Consider the following 24,421-nt stretch of genomic DNA (forward strand, 5'->3'; position numbering starts at 1 on the left):
CTGTGTTGCCTAGGCTGGTCTTGAACTCCTGGACTCAAGCGATCCTCCTGCCTTGGCCTCCCAAAGTGCTGGGATTACAGGCATGAGCCACCGTGCCTGGCTGAGCTTTCTTGGATGCTGACAGCATGGCCAGCTTTGTGCCAAGCTCTGTGTGAAGCATCGCACATAGCTTATCTCATTTAATTCAGCCAACTCTATGAAACTGGTACCATGTTTCTCTCCATTTGACAGAAGAGAAAACTGTAGGCTCAGGGATAATTACTTGCCCAGGGCCGCAGTTAGGAAGTGGCAGAGCCAGCCTTTGAACTGAGGCCCCCTTGACTCTCAGAGCTCAGGTGTACAAAATGTCCATGAAGCAATGTCCATGCAAAAGGTTGAACCTATGATACCCTCTGATTCCCACTGTGGAAAATGACTTTTTCATATAGCCAGGGATTGGGAGAGGCAGTGAAGCAGAACACACTTATTTATAATGTCATTAAAATAATTTTTAAAATAATCCATTGTTAATAAACAAAAGAAAAGTGAAGCTCTTTTGGGTCCCAGGCAGAGATGGCGTAAGAAGTAACAGGCCAGGCGCAGTGGCTCCTCCTGTAATCAAACACTTTGGGAGGCCAAGATGGGAGGATCGCTTGAGCCCAAGAGTTCAAGACCAGCCTGGACAGCATAGGGAGACCCCATCTCTATAAGAAATACAAAATTAGCCACGAATGGTGCCACACACCTGTAGTCCCAACTACTTGGGAGGCTGAGGTGGAAGGATTGTTTGAGCCCGGGGGGTGGAGGCTGCAGTGAGCTGTGATTGTGCCACTGCACTCTAGGCTGCGTGGCAGAGTGAGACTCTGTCTCAAAAAAAAAAAAAAGTAGCATACAGCAGGGCCAAAAGCTTAGCATCTGTCTGGGCTTTTTGGAACACCTGGCTTTGGATCTCAGTTCTGTTTAATCTACACTCCTGGATGGGCATCGCTCATCTTTTGGGTCACAGTTTCTTCTGTAAACAAAATGGGAATATACTGAGACCCACTTCCTGGGATGGGTGTGATTCAAATGAGAGAACATGTATAATGCTGTGCACGGGGGCTCCCTAGCCCCTTGTCCTCAAAGGGTATCTCTTTGTTGGGGAGCTGGGCTGGGACAGGTTAGGGAAACTAACATCCACACCACAGTCATGAAGAGTAATAAACTTGTGGATGTTATTTACATGGACTTGTGGGACTGAAATATTAACTTGGCAGATGGTATGGACTCAAAATCATTAAGAACGGAGAAATTACAGCTGTGGCAAAATGAGCCAGTGTTTGACAAGATTAAAGGCTCTCTACAGACCTTATGTGGGAAATCTCACTGGGTTTTCACAACACTTGCATGAGGTAGGAACAATGTAATGTGCCCATTTTACAGGTAAAGAAGCTGAGGCTCAAGATGAAAGGCTTTTCCCAAGCGCACCTGGTTAGTAAGCATCTGACAGCAAAGCCCCCCAGGTGGTGGTGGGTGTCACTGCCCTTTTCCAGCCCAGGAGACTGTGTGGTTCCCTGGCACCAGCCTCTGCCTAGTGCGTGGGCTTTGGGTGGATATCAGGCATGATCCTTTCAGAGACAAAGCACCAGTAGGATATATTTCCAGGAGTTGGCTTCTATAGCTGTGGGGTGTGACTGGACAAGTCTGAAACTGGTAGGCGGAAAACTCAGGCAGGAGCTGATGCTGCAGGTGGAGTTTCTTCTGGGAAATCTGTTTTGTTCGAAGATCTCTGAACTGATTGGAAAAGGCCAACCCGGATGATCAAGGATAATCTCCTTAAAGTCAGCTGACTGCTGATGCTAACCACAGTTGCAAAATCCTTTCTCAGCAACACCTCGATTAGTGTCTGATAAAATAGCCGGGTACTATAGTCTAGCCAAGTTGACACATCAGACTAACCATCCTGGGGCCAGAGAGACCTGCCTGGGCTTCAGTCCTGGTGCTACAACCAGTCAGCTGTGTTCCGCTGGGCAAGTTTCTCTGCCTCTCTGATCCTCAGTCCCCTCATCTACCAAATGCCGTGGCAGTGCTTACTGCAGTTGGTTAGCAGGATTAAATGCAATGATATAAATCACAGTATCTTCACCCAGCACCTGTCACCTAGAGAGAGGGAAGACATGTACAAAAGTAGGTGGTCACAAACCAGTGTTTTTTTTTTTTTTTGTTGTTGTTGTTTGTTTTGAGACAGAGTCTCAGACTGTCACCCAGGCTGAAGTTCAGTGGCGCAATCCTCTGGTTTCCCGGTTCAAGGGATTCTCCTGCATCAGCCTCCAGAGTAGCTGAGATTATAGGCACACAGCACCTGGCTAATTTTTGTACTTTTAGTAGATACAGGGTTTCACCATGTTGGCCAGGCTGGTATCAAACTCCTGATCTCAGATGATCCTCCCACCTTGGCCTGCCAAAGTGCTGGGATTACAGGTGTGAGCCACCGTGCCCGGCCTTGAACCAGTGTGTCATCGTGACAGTGCTGCTGCTTGTTTCTGTGCCTGCATTCCCTTTTACCAGTTGCTCCTGGAGGACAGGAACGGTGTGGTATTCATCCTCAATCCTGTTTTCTAGCTTAGTCTTCTTTCTCTCTCTATTTCTCTCTTTCTCTCTTCTTTCTTTCTTGACAGGATTTCTTCCTCCCTCCCTCCCTCCCTCCCTCCCTCCCTCCCTCCCTCCCTCCCATCCCTCATCTGTCTTTTTCTTTCTTTGTTTTTTTGAGACAGGATCTTACTCTGTCATCCAGGCTGGAGTGTAGTAGCTCTATCTCAGCTCACTGCAACCTCCATCTTCCGGGCTCAAATGATCCTCCCACCTGAGCCTCCTGAGTAGCTGAGACTGCAGGCGTGTGCTACCATGCCAGCTAATTTTAAAATTTTTAACAAAGACAAGCTCTCCCTATGTTGCACAGGCTGGTCTCGAACTCCTCAGCTCAGGTGATCCTCCCCACTCGGCCTCCCAAGGTGCTGGGATTATAGATGTGAGCCCCTGTGCCCATCCAAGTACTTCTTAAATATCCAGATGACACTTTGTTAATGTGATTTGCTCTGTGGAGTTGTTGGGATCTATAATAAAAATCCCCCAACTATGAGACAAGAGGGCAGTACAGTGTGCAGGAACCCTGGGCCGCTGTCTCCTTCAGAGAAACCCTTACTTTTCAGCTTAGAAAAATCTTTCCTCTAGGGAGCCTTCTCTGATGGCTCCTCACTGCCCCTCCAGCCAACAGGTAACCCTCCTCTGTGTTCCCACCGAGTCCTGTGTGTCCCCCGCCATTGGAGCAGGGACTATGCACTATTTCAGACACCTGATTGCTCCCCCGCTCTGTTCTCCCCACCATGAGCGGGTGTGGGGTGGAAGGAGTATATCCTTTGTTCATAGCTGGCGCCCCAGCAGAGGGTCTAACACTCAGACAGCGTGTCACTAGGTGTGTGTACAAGGCGCATGTCCTATTTCCAGAGGCCCATGGGCTGGTATGCCACATCCTTGCGGGACTCTGCTTTCTTGGGCACTCGTCGTGCCTGCTGCCCCATCCCTGGTCCAGCCATCCCTAAGCCAGATCAGAGCCAGGGTGGTGGGGAGGAGCTGCTCTTCCCTGGCTGCCGTGAGTGTTGCTCTCGAACTGAGCTGAATGAGGCATATGTCCTGTTTCTCGCTGAGTGTGACCTGGCCGGCCTCCCCACTCACGTTCAACTCTGGGGCCTGGATTTCTCTGTTCCAGCCTTTAATCTTCTCCTATGACATGCTCTCTGGGCTTCATTATAATTAACCACTTTCCTTCCTCAGGCTCTGCCAAAACTGAGACAGCTAATTAATTTCTGGCCACTTGCCACTCTCGTTAAGTGGTGGGCAGGGATGCAGCCTGCAGCTCTTGCTGTCCAGCTGGGCTTGTTTTGCCAGTCGTGGAGGGCAACCACCCTTTGTCTGCAAATAGAGGGAGCCCCAGCTGGACCCTGGCTGACTGGCAGTTGCTTCATTGAAGCTGCTCCATTGAAGAGCCTTTGTGATCACTACTGTAGATATGCCTTGGTTTCCTCATTTGTAAAATAAAGGGAATGAACTTGACCTGCAGGGAGAAGATTGGGGGGTGGTTAGGAGTGTGGATCTGGAGTCCAAGGAACCAGAGACCTAACCTAGGCCCTGCTACCCCCAGCTGTGGGCCTCGGGGTGAGTTACTTCACCCCTCTGAGCCTCAACACTCCCCCCCATAAGATGGGGAGAACAGTGCTCCCTTCCTGTGTCGGTTGTGTGGATTCAGTGGGCTTATGCTCACATGGCTGCCACTTAGGAGAGAGACTGGCGCATGTAAGTGCTCGTAAACACTCTCCCCGGCCCACGTTCATTCTAGGCTAACGTTCTATATTCCTGATGGAAAAAGACCTTCTGTTGTGAGAGCTGGGATGTGGAGGAATTTTAACAGACATTGCTTCTGTGTTTTAGGGCATGGCTGCTGAGATGGCTAACCCCTTTGTGTTAGTTCCCTAGGGCTGCTGTAGCAAACTGCCGTAAACTGGGAGACTTAAAACAGCAGACATTTCACAGCTCAGGGGGCTAGAAGTCTGCAGTCAAGGTGATGGCCGGGCTCTGCTCCCTCTGAAGGCGCCAGGGGAGAACCTTGCTGTCCCAGCTTCTGTAGTTGCTTGCAATCCTTGGCATTCCAGCTACCTCACTGTAATTTTTTCCTGTTTTCACATGGCCTTGTGTGTCTCTGTGTCTTGGGTCCTTTTTTTGAAACAGAGATTCTCTCTCTTGCCCAGGCTGTAGTGCAGTGGCATGAACATGGCTCATGACTTCCTGGGCTCAAGCAATCCCAAGTAGCTGGGACCACAGGGGTGCGCCACCATACCTGGCTATTTTTTTTTTTTGTAGGGGACAGAGTCTTGCTCGGCTTCCCAGGCTGGAGCACAGTGGCACAATCTCCACTCACTGCGAACTCCGCCTCCTGGGTTGAAGCGATTCTTCTGCCTTAGCCTCCCGAGTAGCTGGGACTACAGGCGTGTGCCATAATGCCAGCTAATTTTTTCATTTGTAGTAGAGATAGGCTTTCACCATATTGACCAGGCTTGTCTTGAACTCCTGACCTTGTGATCTGTCCACCTCCACCTCCCAAAGTGCTGGGATCGCAGCTGTGAACCACCCTACTCAACCCCGGCTATTTTTTTTATAGCAGCGGTCCCCAACCTTTTTGGTATCAGGGACCAGTTTCATGGAAGACAAGTTTTTCATGGACAGGGGTGGGGTGGGAGTGGGGGATGGGGATCGTTTTGGAATGATTCAAGCACATTAAATTTATTGTGCCCTTTATTTCTATTATTATTACATATAATGAAATAATTATACAACTCACCATAAGGTGCACTTTATTTCTATTATTATTACCTATAATGAAATAATTTTACAACTCACCATAAGGTAGAATCAGTGGGACTCCTGAGCTTGTTTTCCTGCAACTAGATGGTCCCATCTAGGAATGATGAGAGGCAATGACAGGTCATCAGGCGTTAGATTCTCATAAGGAGCTTGCAATCTAGGTCCCTTGCATACCTAGATCACAATAGGGTTCATGCTCCTGTGAGAATCAATGGCACAGCTGATCTGACATGGGCGGAGCTCAGGTGGTAATGCCAGCAGTGGGGAGCGGCTACAAATACAGATGAAGCTTCGCTTGCCCACTGCTCACCTCCTGTTGTGTGGGCCAGTTCCTATAAAACTGGTTGGACACCCCTGTTTTATGGAGCATCTCACTATATTGCCCAGGCTAGTCTTGAACTCCTGGACTCAAATGATCTTCCTGCCTCAGCCTTCCAAAGTGTTGGGATTACAGGCATGAGCCATCATACCCGACCCTCTCTTGTAAGGACACCAGTCATATAAGGACCCACCCTAATCTAGTATGGCCTCATCTTCACTAATTACATTTACAAAGTCCCTATTTCCAAATAGTGTCACATTCTGAGGTCCTGGGTAGACATGGGTTTTGGGGCACACTATTGACTTCAGTCTACCCTCCCAAGGCTTACTTTCCCCCTCTGTACAGAGACGAGAGCAGCAATTTTGTAGGGTTTTTGGAGGGATTAAATGAGATGATCTCTGTAAATGTCATAGTAACATTCAATAGAATGTGTCAGTTGTGTAAGCACTGAGTCCGCATGGCTGCTGGGATGAAGGTGGTGGTGACATGCTGATGGCGATTGAGATGGTTCCATTCATGGACCTACCTACACTGGTTACTCACTGAACACAGGGACCTAGAGTAGACATCTGCCAAGGGACAGGGCCTTGTCAGAAATTCTGAAGTCTTGGACAGGATCCTCCTTCCCTTTGGCCTCAGCCACCTTGAACCTCATCAGAGACTTAGTTCCTAGGAGGTCAGCTTGGAGAAGCAGAAGGAACTTGGTTTCCCAGAAGTCAGGAGAACTGATTTTCTGTGTGACCTTGCACAACTGTTTTCCCCTCTCCAGGCCTCAGTTTCCCCATCTGTAAAGTGGGAGGGGAGGTTTGAACTCATTGTTACAGATTGGAGCCTCTTCCAGTGCTGAAGTTCCAACACAGGGCTCTGTGTCCCACCCCAGTGGTGGCAGGTTACCAAGAGCCAGCAGAGAAGTTAGGGGGCCTGGGACTCCAGGGACACCTCAAAAATGCATTTTGGATCCATCTTGTTCACTTGAGCAAGAAAAGCCACTATGTTATGGGTGGGTCAGGCAGAGGCTAGGAACGTGGCAGGAATTACCTTGGTATTCCCCACACCCTCACGAGGCAGGAAAGACCATTGTAACCAGTTCACGGAGGAGTAAACTGAGGCTCAGAGAAGTTAGAGCTCACCCAAGATCAATGCAATTAGGGACAGAGCTGGGGCTTCAATCGGTGTGTCCAGTGTCAAAGTCCATGCTTCTCCTTGGGCTGCCCTTTTTTTGGTTGTTGTAAGAGATGGGACCTAAAGCTGTTGCCCAGGCTGAAGTGCAATGGCTATTCACAGGTGTGATTGTGGCACACCACTGCCTTGAACTACCAGGCTCAGGTGATCCTCCTGCCCCAGCCTCCCCAGTAGCTGAGACTACTTGTACTTTTATCGGATTAGTTCCCTAGGGCTGCCAAAATAAATTACCGCAGACTTGATGGCTTAAAACAGAAATTTAGTCTACAGCCATACCACCCTGAACGTGCCGGGTCGTGTCTGATTTCAGAAGCTAAGCAGGGTCAGGCCTGGTTAGTACTTGGATGGGAGACCGCCTGTGTATAATGGGTGCCATAGGCTTTTAAATAAATATTAAAACAACAACAACAACAACAACAAAAAAAAAACCCCAGAAATTTAGGCAGGGCATGGTGGCTCATGCCTGTAATCCCAGCACTTTAGGAGACCGAGGCAGGTGGATCACCTGAGATTGGGAGTTCGAGACCAGCCTGACCAACATGGAGAAACACCATCTCTACTAAAAATATAGTTAGCCAGGTGTGGTGGTGCATGCCTGTAATCCCAGCTACTCAGGAGGAGAATCGCTTGAACCCAGGAGATGGAGGTTGTGGTGAGCTGAGATCTTGCCAATGCACTCCAGCCTGGGCAACAAGAGCGAAACTCTGTCTCAAAAAAAAAAAAAAGAAAGAAAAGAAAAAAAACACACAGAAATTCATTCTGTCACAGTTCTGGAGGCCAGAAATCCAAAATCAAGGTGGCATCAGGGCTATGCTTTCTCTGAAGCCTCTTGGGGAGAATCTTTCTCGCTTCTTCCCGTTTCTGGTGGCTCCAGGCTTAGTATGCGGCTACATCATCTAATCTCTGCCGCCCTCTGCACACAGCACTCTCCTCTTCTCTTCCAAGGACACTTGCCGCTGGAGTGGGGTCCACCTCGGTGATCCAAGTTGGGCTCGAGATCCCTCACTTAATTATGTCTGCAAATGATTTTGCATTTATATTGAGAAGCTGTTATTTTTGGGCACTGGAAAAGCAACTGGGAATAAAATTAATTCTAAATACTCCAGCAATCCACACCGGATTTGGTTGGAGACCAAACGAGCTTTGGTCTAGGCTGGAGCTGTTTGTTCTGTTTGGCTCCTGGGATGCCACAGGGTCAGTGGGGCTGGGTGTAGAAGTTCTCCTTTTGTTGCTGTTGTTGTTACTGGTTTTGATTTTAGGTCTCTTGCCCCCACTTTGAACTCATGGGCTGTTGTGCATCCGTGGGAAAAAATCCCCTCAGTTTAGTTAAGGACAAATTAGCTACCTTGGCTAAATAATCGGAATGAACGTTTCCCTCACCACTAGCGAAGCTGAGTCACATCAGACTTCAGGGCATCCTTCAGGCGACCTGGGTTGGTCCAGGGTGAGCATTGGAGAAGGTAGGAAGGGAGGGAGGGAGGGAGAAGGACGAAAGGAGAGAGTGCAAGGGGAAGGGAGGGTGAGGAGGAAGAGATAGCCCAATCTGATCTCTTTGGTCTGTGGCTCGTTACTGCGGATCAGGGCACCTTGACACCTGCACACAGGATTCCTGTGATGGGTGCTAGGAGGCAGCATGAAGGGGACACAGTTCCTGACTGAAGGGTGTCCCAGTCTAGTGTGTAAGACAGACACATGAACATTTGTTCATTTCACAAATATGTTTTGAGTGCCTGCTTTGTGTTGGATGCTGCTGTAGGTTTAGGCTCTTCATGATAGCCAAGACAGAGTGATTCCTGCCCCCTGGGAGCTTATATATATATGAAATGGAGTCTCACTCTGTCCCTCAGGCTGGAGTGCAGTGGTGTTAATCGTAGCTCACTGCAGCCTCTACTTCCTGCACTCAAGTGATCCTCCCACCTCAGCCTCCTTAGTAGCTGGGACTACAGGCATGAGCTACTACCTGGCAAAAAGAGTATGTGAAGCACACAGAGTACTTCGGGTCTATGGGACAGAAGCTAAAACTGAAGCTAAGAAGAAGACACTGGGGTTTTGAGGAAGAGCACTGGGTTTGACTCTGCTCAGCCTATTTCTCACTCTGCAGTCTTGGGCAAGTTTCTCTCCTTCTGTCTATAAATTGGAAATATTAAACACTGTCTGCCCCAGAGTGAGGATTAAATAATGTGAAATGTGGGGCCAGGCACAGTGGCTCATGCCTATAATCTCAGCACTTTGGGAGGCCAAGGTAGGTGGATCACTTGAGGTCAGAAGTTCGAGACCAGCCTGGCCAACATGGTGAAACTCCGTCTCTACTAAAAATACAAAAATTAGCTGGATGTGGTGGCGTGTGCCTGTAATCTCAGCTACTCGGGAGGCTGAGGCAGGAAAATCGCTTGAACCAGGAGGCGGAGGTTGCAGTGAGCTGAGACCACACCACTGTACTCTAGCCTGGGCGACAGAACAAGATTTTGTCTCAAAAAAAAAAAATTTAAATTTAAAATAAATAAAGTAAAATGCTTATCCCGGTGCCTGGACTGTAGTAAGTGTCCAACACATGTTTATTATGTGTTAAGAAACGAAACCAGGCTGGGCTTCGTGGCTCACACCTGTAATCCCAGCACTTTAGGAGGCCAAGGTGGGTGGATCACCTGAGGTCAGGAGTTCCCGACTAGCCTGACCAACATGGAGAAACCCTGTCTCTACTGAAAATACAAAATGAGCAGGCTTGATGGCTCATGCCTGTAATCCCAGCTACTCAGGAGGCTGAGGCAGGAGAATCGCTTGAACCCAGGAGGTGGAGGTTGTGGTGAGCAGAGATCGCACCATTGCACTCCAGCCTGGGCAACAAGAGTAAAACTCTATCTCAAAAAAAACCCATAACCCAAACAAAAAAAAAACAAACACAGGTGTAAGGAGCTTATAAGTCACACCTGAGAAAGACCTAGCACACAGTTATTATCCATAAATACTGGCTGCCACCCCCTTGGAACCAGAGGTGTCCATTTTGTTCTGAATTGACCTCTCCGACTTGCTCCACTGGGCCCCACATTCATGCCTGTGACATTGTTCTGATGTTTATAAGTCTGTCTCTCCCTGACCCCACCTAGGCTGTGAGCACTGTCTCCAAATCCTTACACCATGGCAGGGTTGGGGAATATGTGAGAAGCAGAGGAGTGTGCTATGGAGTGGGCTCATTCCCAGCCCAGCCTGGCTCCTCGCCATGGCCAAGATTTCACAGGTGCAGGAGGCAAGGAGGCTGGGGAAAGTGGACATAGACTCAAGAGGTTATGAGCTTAAGCTCTGGAAAACAGATAGGTCTGCATGTAAATACTGTCACTGTCACTTCCTAGCTGTGTGTCTTTGGGTGAGCGGCTATCTTAGCTCATTTGCAGAATGAGGCTGAGATGAAATCCTGCATTCACTGCTTTTGGCATAGTGCTTGGCACATAGGAGAATATTGCCTAAAGGAAACAAACAACCCACCCAAAGCTGGCCTCCCACTGACAACTTGCACAAAGGAGGGAATGTATTGACCTGAGCACTGGGCATTTATTTACTTATTTTTATTATTTTTTTTGAGACAGAGTTTCGCGGTTGTTACCCAGACTGGAGTGCAATGGCACGATCTCGGCTCACCGAAATCTCTGCCTTCTGGGTTCAAGCAATTCTCCCGCCTCAGCCTCCTGAGTAGCTGGGACTACAGGCGCACACCACCATGCCCAGCTAATTTTTGTACTTTTAGTAGAGACGGGGTTTCACCTTGGTGACCAGGATGGTCTTGATCTGTTGACTTCGTGATCCACCCGCTTTGGCCTCCCAAAGTGCTGGGATTATAGGCGTGAGCCACCGCGCCTGGCCTTATTATTATTATTTTTGAGACAGAGTCTTGCTCCAGTGGTGTGATCTCAGCTTACTGTAGCCTCTGCCTTCCAGGTTCAAGTGATTCTCCTGCCTCACCCTCCTGAGTAGCTGGGACTACAGGCATACACCACCACACCCAGCTAATTTTTTTTTTGTATTTTTAGTAGAGATGGGGTTTCACTATGTTAGCCAGGCTGGTCTTGAACTCCCGGCCTTGAGTGATCCGCCCACCTCGGCCTCCAAAAGTGCTGCGATTACAGGCATGAGTCACCACGCCAGCCTTATTTTTATTTTTATGAGCTAGGATCTTGCTCTATCACCCAGGCTGGAGTTCAGTGGCACGATCACGGCTCACTGCAACCTCAACCTCCCAGACTCAAGCGATCCTCCTGCCTCAGCCTCCGGAGTAGCTGGGATTATAGGCACACGCCACCACGCCCAGCTAATTTTTGCACTTTTTGTGGAGATGGGGATTTGCCATTTGTCCCAGCTGGTCTTCAGCCCCTGAGCTCCAGCAATCCACTTGCCTCAGCCTCCCAAAATGCTAGGACCACAGGGCATGAGCCACTGCACCTGGCCTGGGCACCAGGCATTTAGATATCGGCCGCTCTAACTGCTCTGGCTTTGCCTAGAGAGAACATTCTTATCAGGAGCTTACTTGTCAGTCAGCACTTGGGTATTGAGTAGGGAAGCCCAGCTCTCCAGAGGCCTGGGAACGAGTGTGGATTGAATGTGGCCTGGCTTTGCAGGGTACTACCAGTCTCCATCAAACTGAAGGAAAATTAATCGAGGTGGTGATGATTCCCCTGCAATGGGGTTTGTTTAACAGAGGAGTGTAGGGCTCTGAAACGAACACGTTTAGCCACTCGGTGCTTGGTGTTAAGGAAGCTTTGGGGATTTGGAGTCAGAAAGAAAGCAAAGGGTTTCCCAAAGGTATCTCAGGGTCAACAGAGGTTCAGCCAGACCTTTCCAGTCCCTACTGGTTGGATCCAATGGGTGATGATTAAACCCCAAAAGAAAAAAGCAGGCCAGGTATAGTGGCTCATGCTTGTAATCCCAACATCTTGGGAGGCTGAAGTGGGAGGATCACTTGAGTCCAGGAGTTTGAGACCGGCCTGGACAACACAGCGAGATCCCATCTCTACAAAAAAAATTTAAAAAGTTAGTTTGGTGTGATGGCACACACCTGTAGTCTTAGCTACTTGGGGGAAAAAAAAGAAAAGGAAGAAAAATAACCAGGTTGGGGGGGTTCCAAAAGGGCTACAATTTTCTAGCTTTTTTTTTTTCTTGAGACAGAGTTTTGCTGTTGTTACCCAGACTGGAGTGCAATAGCTGCAATTTTCAACTACACACTGGCCTGTAAGCTGCACACTTTTACACGTGTGGCTCCTGGAAAGCATCATTACACTGAAATTACCAACAAGGAGGCAGGTTCAGAAAGGTGAAGTGATTTGCTCAAGATCACCAGGCTAGGTATGAGCCAAGATCTGAATGGTTGGAAAGGACCCCCTCACCTCACTCTGGTGAGAAAACAAACACAGCTACAGCTCTTGATTACCCACTTTTTTTTTATTGGGATAAAATATACACAACATAAAAAATACAATTTTAAACTTTTTTTTTTTTTTTTTTAAGACGGAGTCTCACTATGTTTCCAGGTTGGAGTGCGGTGGCTCAATCTCGGCTCACTGTAACCTCCGCCTCCTGGGCTCAAGTGATTCTCCTGCCTCAGCCTCCTGAGTATCTGGGACTACAGGTGTGCACTACCACACCTGGCTAGTTTTTTGTATTTTAATAGGGACGGGGTTTCACGTTGTTAGCCAGGATGGTCTCTATCTCCGGATGGTGATCCACCCACCCCAGCCTCTCAAAGTGCTGGGATTGCAGGCCTGAGTCACCGTGCCCAGCCCATTTTCACAATTTTGAAAGGTGTAATTCAGTGGCATTAAGTACCTGTTCATCTCTAGAACTTCTTCATCTTCCCAAACTGAATCTCCATGCCCCTTAAACAGCGACTGCCCATCCTCCCCTTGCCCCAGCCCCTAGTAACCCCAGTGCTTCTGTCACTATGAATCTGATTACTCTAGCACCTCATGTAAGTGGAATCATACAGTATTCGTCTTTTTTGACTGGCTAATTTTACTTAGCACAATGTCCTCAAAGTTCATCCATGTTGTAGCAGGTGTCAGAATTTCTTTTCTTTTTTTTTTTTTTGAGACAGGGTCTTACTCTGCTGCCCAGGTTGGAGTGCAGTGATATGATCTCGGCTCACTGCATCCTCAACTTCTGGGGTCAAGCAGTTGTCCCTCCTCAGCCACTGGGACTACAGGCATGCACCACCACGCCCAGCTAATTTTTGTATTTTTTGTAGAGACTGGCTTTTGCCATGTTGCCTAGGCTAGAAATTTCCTTCTTTTTTTAGGGCTGAATAATATTCCATCGTATGTCTATGCCACATTTTGTTTCTCCATCTGTCAAGGGCTGTGTGGGTTCTTTCCCACATATCATTGATATTGGCGATTACGAAGAATACTGCTGTGAACGTGGGTATACACACAGCTCTTCAAAACCCTGCTTTTAATTCTTCTACCTGGAAGAAGAATTGGATTGATCATAAGGCAGTCCTATTTTCAAATCTTTGAGGAGTTACAGTTTTGTTTCCCGCAGGGGCGGCACTGTTTTACATTTCTGCTAACGGAACATGAGAGTTTCAGTTTCTCCATTTCTTCAAATCCTTGCCAATACTTGATTTCTGGGTTTTGTTGTTGTTATCTTAATAGTATGAAGTACTGTCTCATTGTGGTTTTGATTTGCATTTCCCTAATGATAGTGAGGTTGAGCATCTTTTCATGGCCTTCTTGGTCATTTGTATATCTTTTTTGGAGAAATATTCAAGTCCTTTTTTTTTTTTTTTTTTGAGACAGAGTCTTACTTTGTTGTCCAGGCTGGAGTGTAGTGGTGCAGTCATGGCTCACTGCAGCCCCGACCTCCAGGGCTCAAGTGATTCTCCCACCTCAGCCCTCCAAGGAGCTGGGACTACAGGCGCATGTCACCATGGCCAGCTAATTTTTGTATTTTTTGTGGAGATGGGGTTTTGCCACATTGGCCAGGCTGGTCTCAGACTCTTAGACTCAAGTGATCCACCCATCTCAGCCTCCGAAAGCACTGGGATTACAGGCATGAGCTACCATGCTTGGCCCTTGTTCATTTTTTAATTAACTTACTTGCTTTTGGTTGAGTTGTAGGAATTCTTTATATAAGTCTGGGTATTAACCCCTTATCACATATGTGATTTGCAAATCTCTTCTCCCATTCCATGAGTGGCCGTTTCAGTCTGCTGATAGTGTCAATATTGTTTTTGGGTTTTTGCGGGGGGGCAGAGTCTCACTCTGTCACCCAGGCTGGGGTGCAAGAGCACGATCTGGGCTCACTGCAACCTCTGCCTCCCAGGTTCAAGCGATTCTTGTGCCTCAGTCTCCCTAGTAGCTGGGATTACAGGTGCACACTACCACTCTCAGCTAATTAAAAAAAAATTTTTTTATAGAGATGGGATTTCAGCATGTTGGCCAGGCTGGTCCCAAACTCCTGACCTCAACTGATCCACCTGCCTCAGCCTCCCAAAGTGCTGGGATGATAGTGTCATTTGATGCACAAAAGTTTTAAATTTGGTATAGTCCAACTTAATGTATTTGTTATTGTTGCTTGGCCTTTTAGTGTCATGTCCAAGAAATCATTGCCAAATCTAAAAAGAAACTGAAAAAGGAGGAAAATAAAAAAGAAAGGAAAACAAACAAACAAAACAAGAAATCGTTGCCAAATCTGGTGTCATGAAGCTTTTCCCCTATGTTTTCTTCTAGGACTTTTATGGCTGATCCATTTTGAGTTAATTTTTGTATATGGTATAAGGTAAAGGCCCAATTTCATATCCACAACCTTTTATAATAGAAACAAAAAATAGAGAACAACAGTAGAGTTTTAGGAAATGGAGCCATAACCAATTTCTTTTTCTAGAAAGCTTAGTCTCCTGCCTCCTCCTGCCTCGTGCTCCATCTAGCCTCCACACAGTAGTCAGCATGATCTCTTTTTTTTTGTGATACAGGGTCTCGCTCTGTTGCTAGGCTGGAGTGCAGTGGTGTGATCTTGGCTCACTGCAATCTCCGCCTCCCAGGTTCAAGCAATTCTCCTCCCTCAGCCTCCTGAGTAGCTGGGATTGCAGGTGCACACCACCACACCTAACTAATTTTTGTGTTTTTAGTAGAGATGGGGTTTCGCTATGTTGACCAGGCTGGTTTCGAACTCCTGACCTCAGGTAATCTGCCTGTGGGCAGATCACAAGGTCAGGAGATTGAGGCCAAGCCACGTTGGCCACGCTGGTCTTGAACTCTTGACCCCAGATGATCCGCCCTCCTCGGCCTCCCAAAGTGCCGGGAGCCACTTCGCCCGGCCAGCATGATCTTATAAGAAACTCACATAAATGAACCACATCACTTTTCTGTTTAAAGTCTTCAATGGCCTCCTGTCCCACTCAGAGTAAAGCCAAACTTCTTGCCTAGCCCGAAGGTCCTGCATGATTTGACTCCTGCAGGTTTCTGCTGCTGCATCTCCTGTTACTTCCTTTCTGTACTGTAGTCACACATGATTTCTGACCATTCCTGCAGCTTGTCGAGCTCTTTCCTGCCACTGGGCCTTTGTACATGCTGTTCCTTCTCTTTGGACCAACCTTCTACTTTCTCTTCACATGGCTGACTCTCATCCTTCCCAACCTGGCAGAAATGTCGCTGTGTCTTAGATCAAAATATAGACTGGGTGGCTTCAACAACAGAGATTTATTTTCCTAGTTCAGGAGGACAGAAGCCCAAGACCAAGCTGCCAGCACCATCAGGTTCTGGTGAGGGCTGCCTTCCTGGCTTGTAGATGGCTGCCTCATCACTGCCCTCACATGGCAGAGAGAGAGAGACGCAGAGAGAGAGACACAGAGAGAAAATAAGAATAAGCTCAGGCAGATCACCTGAGGTCAGGAGTTTGAGACCAGCCTGGCCAACATGGTGAAATCCCATCTACTAAAAATATAAAAGTGGCCTCCCTTCCTCCTTTCTTCCCTTCCTTCCTTCTTTGAAATTTTGCTCTTGTTGCCCAGGCTGGAGTGCAGTGGCACAATCTCAGCTCACTGCAACCTCTGCCTCCTGGGTACAAGCAATTTTCCTGCCTCAGCTTCCTGAGTAGCTGGGCTTATAGGCACCCACCACCACGTCTGGCTAATTTTTGTATTTTGAGTAGAGACGGGATTTCTTCATGTTGGTCAGGCTGGTCTCAACTCCTGACCTCAGGTGATCTGCCTGCCTCGGCCTCCCAAAGTGCTGGGATTACAGGTGTGAGCCACTGCGTCTTAGCCAAACCTGTTTGCATTTCTGACCTGAGGACACCTCAGGGGTGATGAGACCAGGACAGAGGTCCAGCCCAAATAGACGTGAGTGCACTTAAGCGGAAGGGCCCAGGTACGAGTGCTGGAGAGCCAGATTCTTTGAGATTCTGCATGTACCAGTTGAGAATCAAATGGCACATGTGATTGGAAGAAGCAGCGTCTCTGTGGATGTGGACACTGAAGAAATAGCGAAGGCTGGTGCAGTGGCTCAGGCCTGTAATCCCAGCACTTTGGGAGACTGAGGTGGGTGGACTGCTTGAGCCCAGGAGTTTGAGACCAGCCTGAGCAACATGGTGAAACTCTGTCTCTACAAAAAATTCAAAATATTAACCAGGTGTGGTGGTATGCAGCTGTAGTCCCAGCTACTTGGGAAGCTGAGGTAGGAGGATCACTGGAGCCCAGAAGGCCAAAGCTACAGTGAGCTATGGTTGCACCACTGCACTCCAGCATGGGCAATAGGATGAGAACCTGTCTCAGAAATAAATAACAAATAAATAAAACCAGAAAGCCAAGTGTTGTGTGGGCTTGGGGCTCTCATATGTAAACTGCAGCATAAAGAAAACAACAACAACAAAACAGTTATTTGAAAAAAGAAATTGGCAGTAAGAGGAACCCCAGTATCATCATATTGGGGGTTAGGGTTTCAGTATATGAATTTGGGGGAACTGAATTCAGTTCATAGCACACCTCCTTGGAAAAGCCATTGTTGACCTTCTCCTCTAAGCCAGGGTCCCTCCACACTCCCCAACTTGTCACTCCCACTGGGTAGCGACCCTCAATATACCCTGTTCTTATGCTTTGTGGCATCTTGGTAATAGCAGGTAACTGTTCATTAATTAACGAAGCAGTTTGTTCAATGTCTGCCCTCCTCCCTAAGGTCATAGATTTCAAGAGGCCAGACTGTCGTCATTATACCTAGATCCCTTATTCAGTGCCTGGCATGGATTGAGTGTCCACTTAATACCTGTTGGATGAGTGAGCAAACGCTAGTTTATAAGAACTTCACGTTCTTGACTTTTTACTATGAGAGGTGGGGAGTAGAGACAGGGAAGGAAGGTACTTGTTACCTCCCTTCCTTGCAGGAAATGCAAACAGCCTAGGCCAGGAGTGGTTTCTCAGGCCTGTAATCCCAGCACTTTGGGAGGCCAAGGCAGGCAGATCACCTGAGGTCAGGAGTTTGAGATCACCCTGGCTAACATGACGAAACCCCGACTCTACTCAAGGAAGGTAACAGGTTACCAGATGTTGGCGCTTAGACTGAGTTCAATACCAGATCTGCCACTTACTAGTCATATGACCTTGGATAAATCACGTCACCTCTTGCGCTTCCGTTTACCTTCTCTAAGAGCTGTCAATACATATTTGGACCACGAGAAGCAACTGGAAGAGAAATGACAGCAGGGGTGAGGTGTGGGACAGAAAACAGGGGCAGGAGGAGGATTGTCTAGAGGGAGTGCTTGGAACTGTTAGGCACCCCCATCCTTGTACCCTGCACAACCAGGTGGCTACCCCTCCACTCTGCAGGAAGGCAAGGCTTTTTCTTTTCTAGAGAAGTTAATATGGAGGAAGTCTGGACTCAGGGCCAGCAGTCACAGAAAGAGTCAGGGCAAGATACCAAAGGTAAAATAGGGAGTGGGAGGCCAGGTGCAGTGGCTCATGCCTATAATCCCAGCACTTTGGGAGGCCGAAGTGGGAGGATCACTTGAGCCCAGGAGTTAGAGACCAGCTTGAGCAACATAGTGAGACCCCCCCCATCTCTATTTTTATTATTTTTGTAAGTGGGGAGGTGGGGGGACTCCCAGGCCCCGTTCTCCAGTTCTGCCAACAGAATTCTGACAGCCAGAAGTATGCAACCCAGGTGGGAGATTTGAGGATTCTTTCTGAAGCCCTGAAGGCCAGAGAAGAGACCTACAAAAACTCATATTTACATGTCCCTCAGTGTAAAAGCCAGATCATCACTCAGTTCCCCTATAGTGAAGCCCACTAGTTGACAGGGCCCTCACACTGATACACACACACACACACACAAACACACCTGCCAATTATTTAGTGGTTCACTTAAAAATCCGAGTTTAGTGCATTCAGAGACTAAAAAAGAGAAAAAAAAATCTGAGTTTAGTTACATATCACCAGATACTTGGAGGAAGTCTCCAGGATAAGAGAGGAAGGCTAAAGCAGACAAAGGAACAAAGATGTTTGAAGCCAGTAAACGATGCGGAGAGCAGAAGAAAATATAAAGCAAGACTTCTTAGTGTTCTCAGAGAGTTGAGAGAAGATATTATGTTCCTGAAACAAGATGCTATAAATGCTGTATGAAAAAGGAATGACAAGAGAAGAAGAAAGGGCACTGGAAAAACAAAACATGAGAGTCAAAATTTTCAGAACGTCAAGGGCCAGGGCTGTGTGTGGTGGCTCATGCCTGTAATCCCAGCACTTTGAGAGGCTGAGGCAAGAAGATCATCTGAGGTCAGGAGTTCGAAATCAGCCTGGCCAACATGGTGAACCCCATCTCTACTAAAAATACAAAAATTAGCTGGACATGAGGGCAGGTGCCTATAATCCCAGCTACTCAGGAGGCTGAGGCAGGAGAATTGCTTGAACCCAGGAGGTGGATGTTGCAGTGAGCTGAGATCACAGCACCACTGCACTCTAGCCTGGGCGACAGAGTTAGAATCCATGTAAAAAAAAAAAAAAAAGTTAAGGGCCAGGCATGATCACACATGCCTGTAATCCTAGCACTTTGGGAGGCCAAAGTATAAGGAATACTTGACCTCAGGAGTCCAAGACCAGCCTGGGGAACGTAGGGAGACTGCATCACTTCCAAAAAAAATTTTTTTAATTAGCAGGGCATGGTCGCGCACCTGTGATCCCAGCTACTTGGGAGGCTGAGGTGAAAGGATCGATTGAGTCCAGGAGGCTGAGGCTGCAGTGAGCTGTGATTACATCAGTGTGCTCCAGCCTTGGAAACAGCAAGATCTTGTTTAAAAAAAAAATGTCGGAAAGATTGAGAGATAACGATGAAAAGGAAGTTTCCCAGAGGATATAACAAAAAGACGATGTAAGAAAATTAGAGGATCGATCCAGGAGGTCTAATATCTGACTAACGCATTTTCCAAAGATCCCAGAGAAAGCAAAGGGGAGGAAGTTATATGAGAACATTTTATACTGAAGGACATGACTCTTCACACACACGTGGAGCACCAGTTCACCGAGGACAGGTGGGGAAGGAAGGAAGGTAACAAATGCTGAGTGGTTACCCTGAGAGAGCCCAACACAAATGACAAAGAGCCTCCGAAAGCACACTGTCACAAAGCGTGACTGCCAGGGATAAAGAGAGGAACCTACAAGTTTTGCAGGTAGAGAGGACAGATTACATACAAAACATCAGGAATCAGAATGGTGTTAGATGCTTCAGTAGCAACGCTGGAGGCTGGAAGATGAGGGAGCCATGCCTTCAAAATTCTCATGGAGAATGACTTCCAACCTACCATTTCATATACAGACAAAGAAATCAGGAGTTAGGATAGAATAAAGACATTTGACTGGGCGGCGGTGGCTCACACCTGTAATCCCAGCACAGTTGGGAGATTGAGACCAGCCTGGCTAACGTGGTGAAACCCCATCTCTACTAAAAATACAAAAATTATCCAGGCATGGTGGCACACGCCTGTAATCCCAGCTAATTCGGAGACTGAAGCAGGAGAATCGCTTGAACCAGGGAGTTGAAGGCTGCAGTGAGCCAAGATCGCATCACTGCACTCCAGCCTGGTGACAGAGCAAGACTCATCTCAAAAAAAAAAAAAAATTTCAGCCAAGCAAGGGTGTAAAAATTCTACCTCGTGTGTGCCCTTTCTCAGGAAGTCATTAGAGAATGTATTCCACCAAAATGAGGGCATAGATCAAGACAGAGGAAGACTTGCAAGCCAGGAAACAGGTGCTGTAGCCGAGGAGGACAGGTGTGCAGCTGACCCAGAGGCAAACAGTGCAGATGGAAAGTGGGGCAGAAAGGTCCAGGACATAGCTCACTAGGAAAACAAAAAGAACTGGTAGATGATGTGATCACCTGGAAGAGGTGTCTCATAGGTCTTTTGGAGTGTTTGAGGAGATTTAGCAATATGCACACAGAACTAAGAAAGTGGAAAAAATTGGTGCAATTATTCTCTCGGGGAAAATTAAATGTCTGCACTAAAAAGTGTAATTATAGTGTGCTTTTTGGCTTAGCAGTGGATAAGATTTACAAAGTCATAAGAATGTAAACCCTTAATACTGAGTTAGCGGGAGATGGTGATAAAACTACATTGGAGCCAGACATGATGGTGCACACTCAGCTACTCAGGAGGCTGAGGCCAGAGAACTGTTTGAGCCCAGGAGATGGAGGCTGTAGAGCACTGCGGGTTGCACCTGTGAATAGCCACTGCACTCCAGCCTGGGCAACATAGCAAACCCAGTCTCTTTTTTTTTTTCTGAGACGGAGTTTTGCTGTTGTTACCCAGGCTGGAGTGCAATGGCACGATCTCGGCTCACCACAACCTCTGCCTCCTGGGTTCAAGCAATTCTCCTGCCTCAGCCTCCCTAGTAGCTGGGACTATAGTCGCGCACCACCATGCCCAGCTAATTTTTGTATTTTTAGTAGAGACGGTGTTTCACCTTGTTGACCAGGATGGTCTCGATCTCTTGACCTCGTGATCCACCCACCTCAGCCTCCCAAAGTGCTGGGATTATAGGCGTGAGCCACCACGCCCGGCCTGCAAACCCTGTCTCTTAGGATTTTCTTTCTTTCTTTGTTTTCTTTTCTTTTCTATTTTTTGAGACAGAGTTTTGCTCTTATTGCCCAGGCTGGAGTGCAGTGGCACTATCTTGGCTCACTGCAACCTCTGCCTCCCTGGGTTCAAGCAATTCTCCTGCCTCAGCCTCCCAAGTAGCTGGGATTACAAATGCCCGCCACCATGCCCAGCTAATTTTTTGTATTTGTAGTAGAGACAGGATTTCATCATGTTGGCCAGGCTGATCTTGAACTCCTAACCTCAGGTGATTTACCTGCCTTGGCCTTCTAAAGTGCTGGGATTACAGGCATGAGCCACCATGCCCAGCCAAGACCCCGTCTCTTAGAAACATAACTATGTTGGGAGGATGGAGAGAACAGTTGGGTGACGTGATGAGTTAGCCCTCATCTACTGTAATAGGGACTTGTGGGGAACATGACTAGTGCTCACTAATATCTGCTTCTCCCTGCTTTGGGTCATGTAGAAGACTATTTCTCAACCCCTTACAACTGGGCATGGCCACATGACGACTTTCAGCCAGTCAGCTTCATGTGGAAGTGAGGCATTGCCAGTGGACTAAAGCTTAGACCACCCTGCACTGCCTCTTCTCCCTCTCTGGTGATCAAGGGGGCCTTGGGTTAAGATAGCGGGGCCACAGGAGTGAAGCAGCCTGGAATTGCCCCCTGGAATTTAGTTGTCCTGTAAGCACTGAATGGGCTCTGTGAAAGTTAACCCTTTCCTTTGTTAAAGCACTGGGATATGGTATTTAGGCATAGCCTTGCTTAACCAAGCCCACGCTTCAACAGACACTGTCTAAAATGGATGCATCAAGAACTAGCCACTTAAGCATATTCTTTGAAATTGTGGAGATAAGCACTATAAGAATAGCTATAGACATTCAGAGTGGTTGGCTCTGGGGAGCAGGGCAGAGGAGTAAGTGAGCCAGGATGGGTAGAGGGGCAGCTGTTCTCATTATTGTCCTGCATGACTTTTTACACTATGTCATTGTGTTACACTAGCAGAAATAAAATTTTCTTTTCTTTTCTTTTTTGTTTGAGATAGGGTTTCACTCTGTTGCCCAGGCTGGAGTGCAGTGGCACTATCTCACTGCAGCATCTGCCTCCTGGGTTCAAGTGATTCTCCTGCCTCAGTCTCCTGAGTAGCTGGGATTACAGGTGCCACCACCACACCTGGCTAATTTTTGTATTTTTTGTAGAGACGGGGATTCACCATGTTGGCCAGGCTGATCTTGAACTCCTGACCTCGTGATCCGCCCGCCTCAGCCTCCAAAAGTGCTGGGATTACAGACATGAGCCACTGTGTCCAGCCAATCTCCTCTCCCCTCCCCTCCCCTCCCCTCCCCTCTCTGTGTTGCCCAGGCTGGTCTCAAACTCCTGGGCTCAAGCAGTCCTCCCACCCCAGCCTACCACAGTGTTAGGATTGCAGACGTGAGCCACCATGCCTGGCCAAATCTGTCTTTTAGAGTGAGCCGCCGACTTATATGGGTGATGAATTGTGGGGGGAAGGAAGCTGCTGCAGTGTCCCCACGCGAGCTGGTGAGGTGGGACTAAGACATCCACATCACGCATGTCTCTCGAGAGCCTGCTTCTTTGCTGGGCACTGCTGGTAGGCCCAAGGATACAGCAGGGAACAAAATGGACAGTCTTCAGCCTTCAGGGAACTAACATGGGTGAGAAAGCCAAGAGGGCAAAAAAGATGAATGTAAGTCAGGGGGTGGTTTGTGCTGCAATGAAAAATGAAGCTGCTGAAGGCGCTAGAGAGAGTTGGTGGGGAGGATGGTATTTTAGATAGAGTGGTCTGGGAGGGCCTCTCTGAGGAGGTGATATTTGAATTGAGTCCTGCATTAAGTGGTGGAGTAAGCCATGCAAAATATGGGGGGATGAGGGTTCCAGGAAGAGGCAAGAGCAAATCCAGAGGCCCCAAAGTGGGGAGGTGGGAGTGGTCTTGTCCAGGGAACAGCAAAGAGGCCAGCGTGTGGCAGCGGCACATCGGTGGAAGGGAAGGTGCTGGAATCTGAGATCTCAAAGGTGGTTGGGGCAGCTTGCGGAACAGAGGGAACTTTGGGAAGTCGCTGGGGGATTGGGAGCAGGGGAATGCCGTGATTTGTCTTGGGCTGGAGAAGGGAGTCTAAGGTGGCCAGAAGGACAGGGCATGGCTGTGGGGGAGGGGAGAGAGGGTGGCGGGGGGAGGGGTGGGGGCGCCTGGCAGGCAGTCAGCCCTGGGCTGCTCAGCCCACTTGGACCAACTACAGCAGCTTCATCACCCACTTCCCAGCATCCCAGCCCCCTCTGGGAATGGAAGGATCCTTCACAAATCAAAATAGCAGGCAAAGAACAGCCTCTAATTGTTCTGCGTAAGAGCAGAGAAATTAGACGAGTCAGCTGTGGGGTTGAGGCCGCCTCTCACACAGCTGTGATCCTGCATCCCACTGAAGACACTTCCTGAGACTTGCAATTCTGCTGTCTCCGAGCAAAACTTTTCCTTCTCCAGCCCCAGAGCAAATGACAGCTGTTTGGGAGGGAGTAGGACAGATGCTGCCCTGGAGGACAATGAGTGCATCAGTTTCTTTCTAACCAAAAATACCAGTCACTTCATGCAGGAACAGCCTTAGCTGATGCAAGTGTGTTCTATCATTCCAAAACATTGAGTGCCTCGTCCTAGGCGTCCAGGGCTGGGCATGGGATCAGAGAGATTCTAAAGGAAATGGAGGCACGGAGTATGGGACCAGCCTTGGGGTAGAGGAAAGAGAGCACGGGGAGTCAGGAGGTCTCAGTTCTCGCCTTGGCTCTGCCACTGTTGCTGTGTGACCTTGGGTGAGTCATACTGCCTCTCTGGGCTTCAGTCTCCCTGTCTGTCCCAGATGTAGGCTTTAGGCTACATAGTAATTCTCAGACTTTAGAGTTCATAAGAATCACTTGGGGGTGAGGAAGTGCTTGTTAAAAGATGAAGATTCCCAGGATCAGTTCCAGAAATGAAGATTGATTGGATCCGAGGTGCAGTTCAGGGTTCTGCATTTCTTCCAGGCTCTTTCAGCAATTCTGAAGAGAGCCCTTGGACCATGCTTTAACAAAATCACTTCCCCTCAGTGCATCTCTCCTCCTGCTCTGGAATTTGAGGAGTCACTCACGTAACCCTCCTCTGGGTATTTCGGATTGCTCCAGAAGTATGAGAGCAGTGTTGCATAGCCCTGCCTCAGGTGCTCATGTGTTGCTGTGGTGGCGATGCTGCATTTGGGAAGGTCTGGTTCAGCGTATGCAGCCTCTCCCTGGGGTTACCTGGTGCCCTGCCCAGGCCCTGGTGAAGAAGGGGCCAGGGCTGTAAATGCTGGCCAAACAAGATAGTTGTGCAGCGCAGAGAGCATGGAGGGAAGCTGGGAGGGCTGGTTGCTGAGTTTGGCTGCAGACATCCGGCTTGGACCCCTGGGCTCATGCCCTGGGTCGGATGTCACTGCTCCCCTTCCCCACACCATTGTGGATGGGA

At 48.3% G+C, this 24,421-nt stretch overlaps 1 protein-coding gene across 3 annotated transcripts in view; it reads left to right on the forward strand.

Moving 5' to 3' along the window:
* The window catches only part of OPRD1 (opioid receptor delta 1), a 56,148-nt gene that overhangs the window by 18,688 nt on the left and 13,039 nt on the right, over positions 1-24,421 (forward strand). Inside the window, exon 1 of one of the 3 annotated variants that reach the window (XM_035308410.3) lies at positions 22,495-22,642. The exons of 1 other annotated variant lie outside the window; for it this stretch is intronic. In XM_035308410.3, the coding sequence (XP_035164301.2) occupies positions 22,641-22,642 (2 nt within the window). In that variant the 5' untranslated portion in view covers positions 22,495-22,640. Of the gene's footprint in view, positions 1-22,494; positions 22,643-24,421 lie in introns of those variants that run through there. One more of the 3 variants, XM_035308408.3, reaches the window with a different exon arrangement.

The sequence above is a fragment of the Callithrix jacchus genome, chromosome 7, assembly GCF_049354715.1.
Source record: "Callithrix jacchus isolate 240 chromosome 7, calJac240_pri, whole genome shotgun sequence".
In the NCBI taxonomy this organism is placed as follows: Eukaryota; Metazoa; Chordata; class Mammalia; order Primates; family Cebidae; genus Callithrix; species Callithrix jacchus.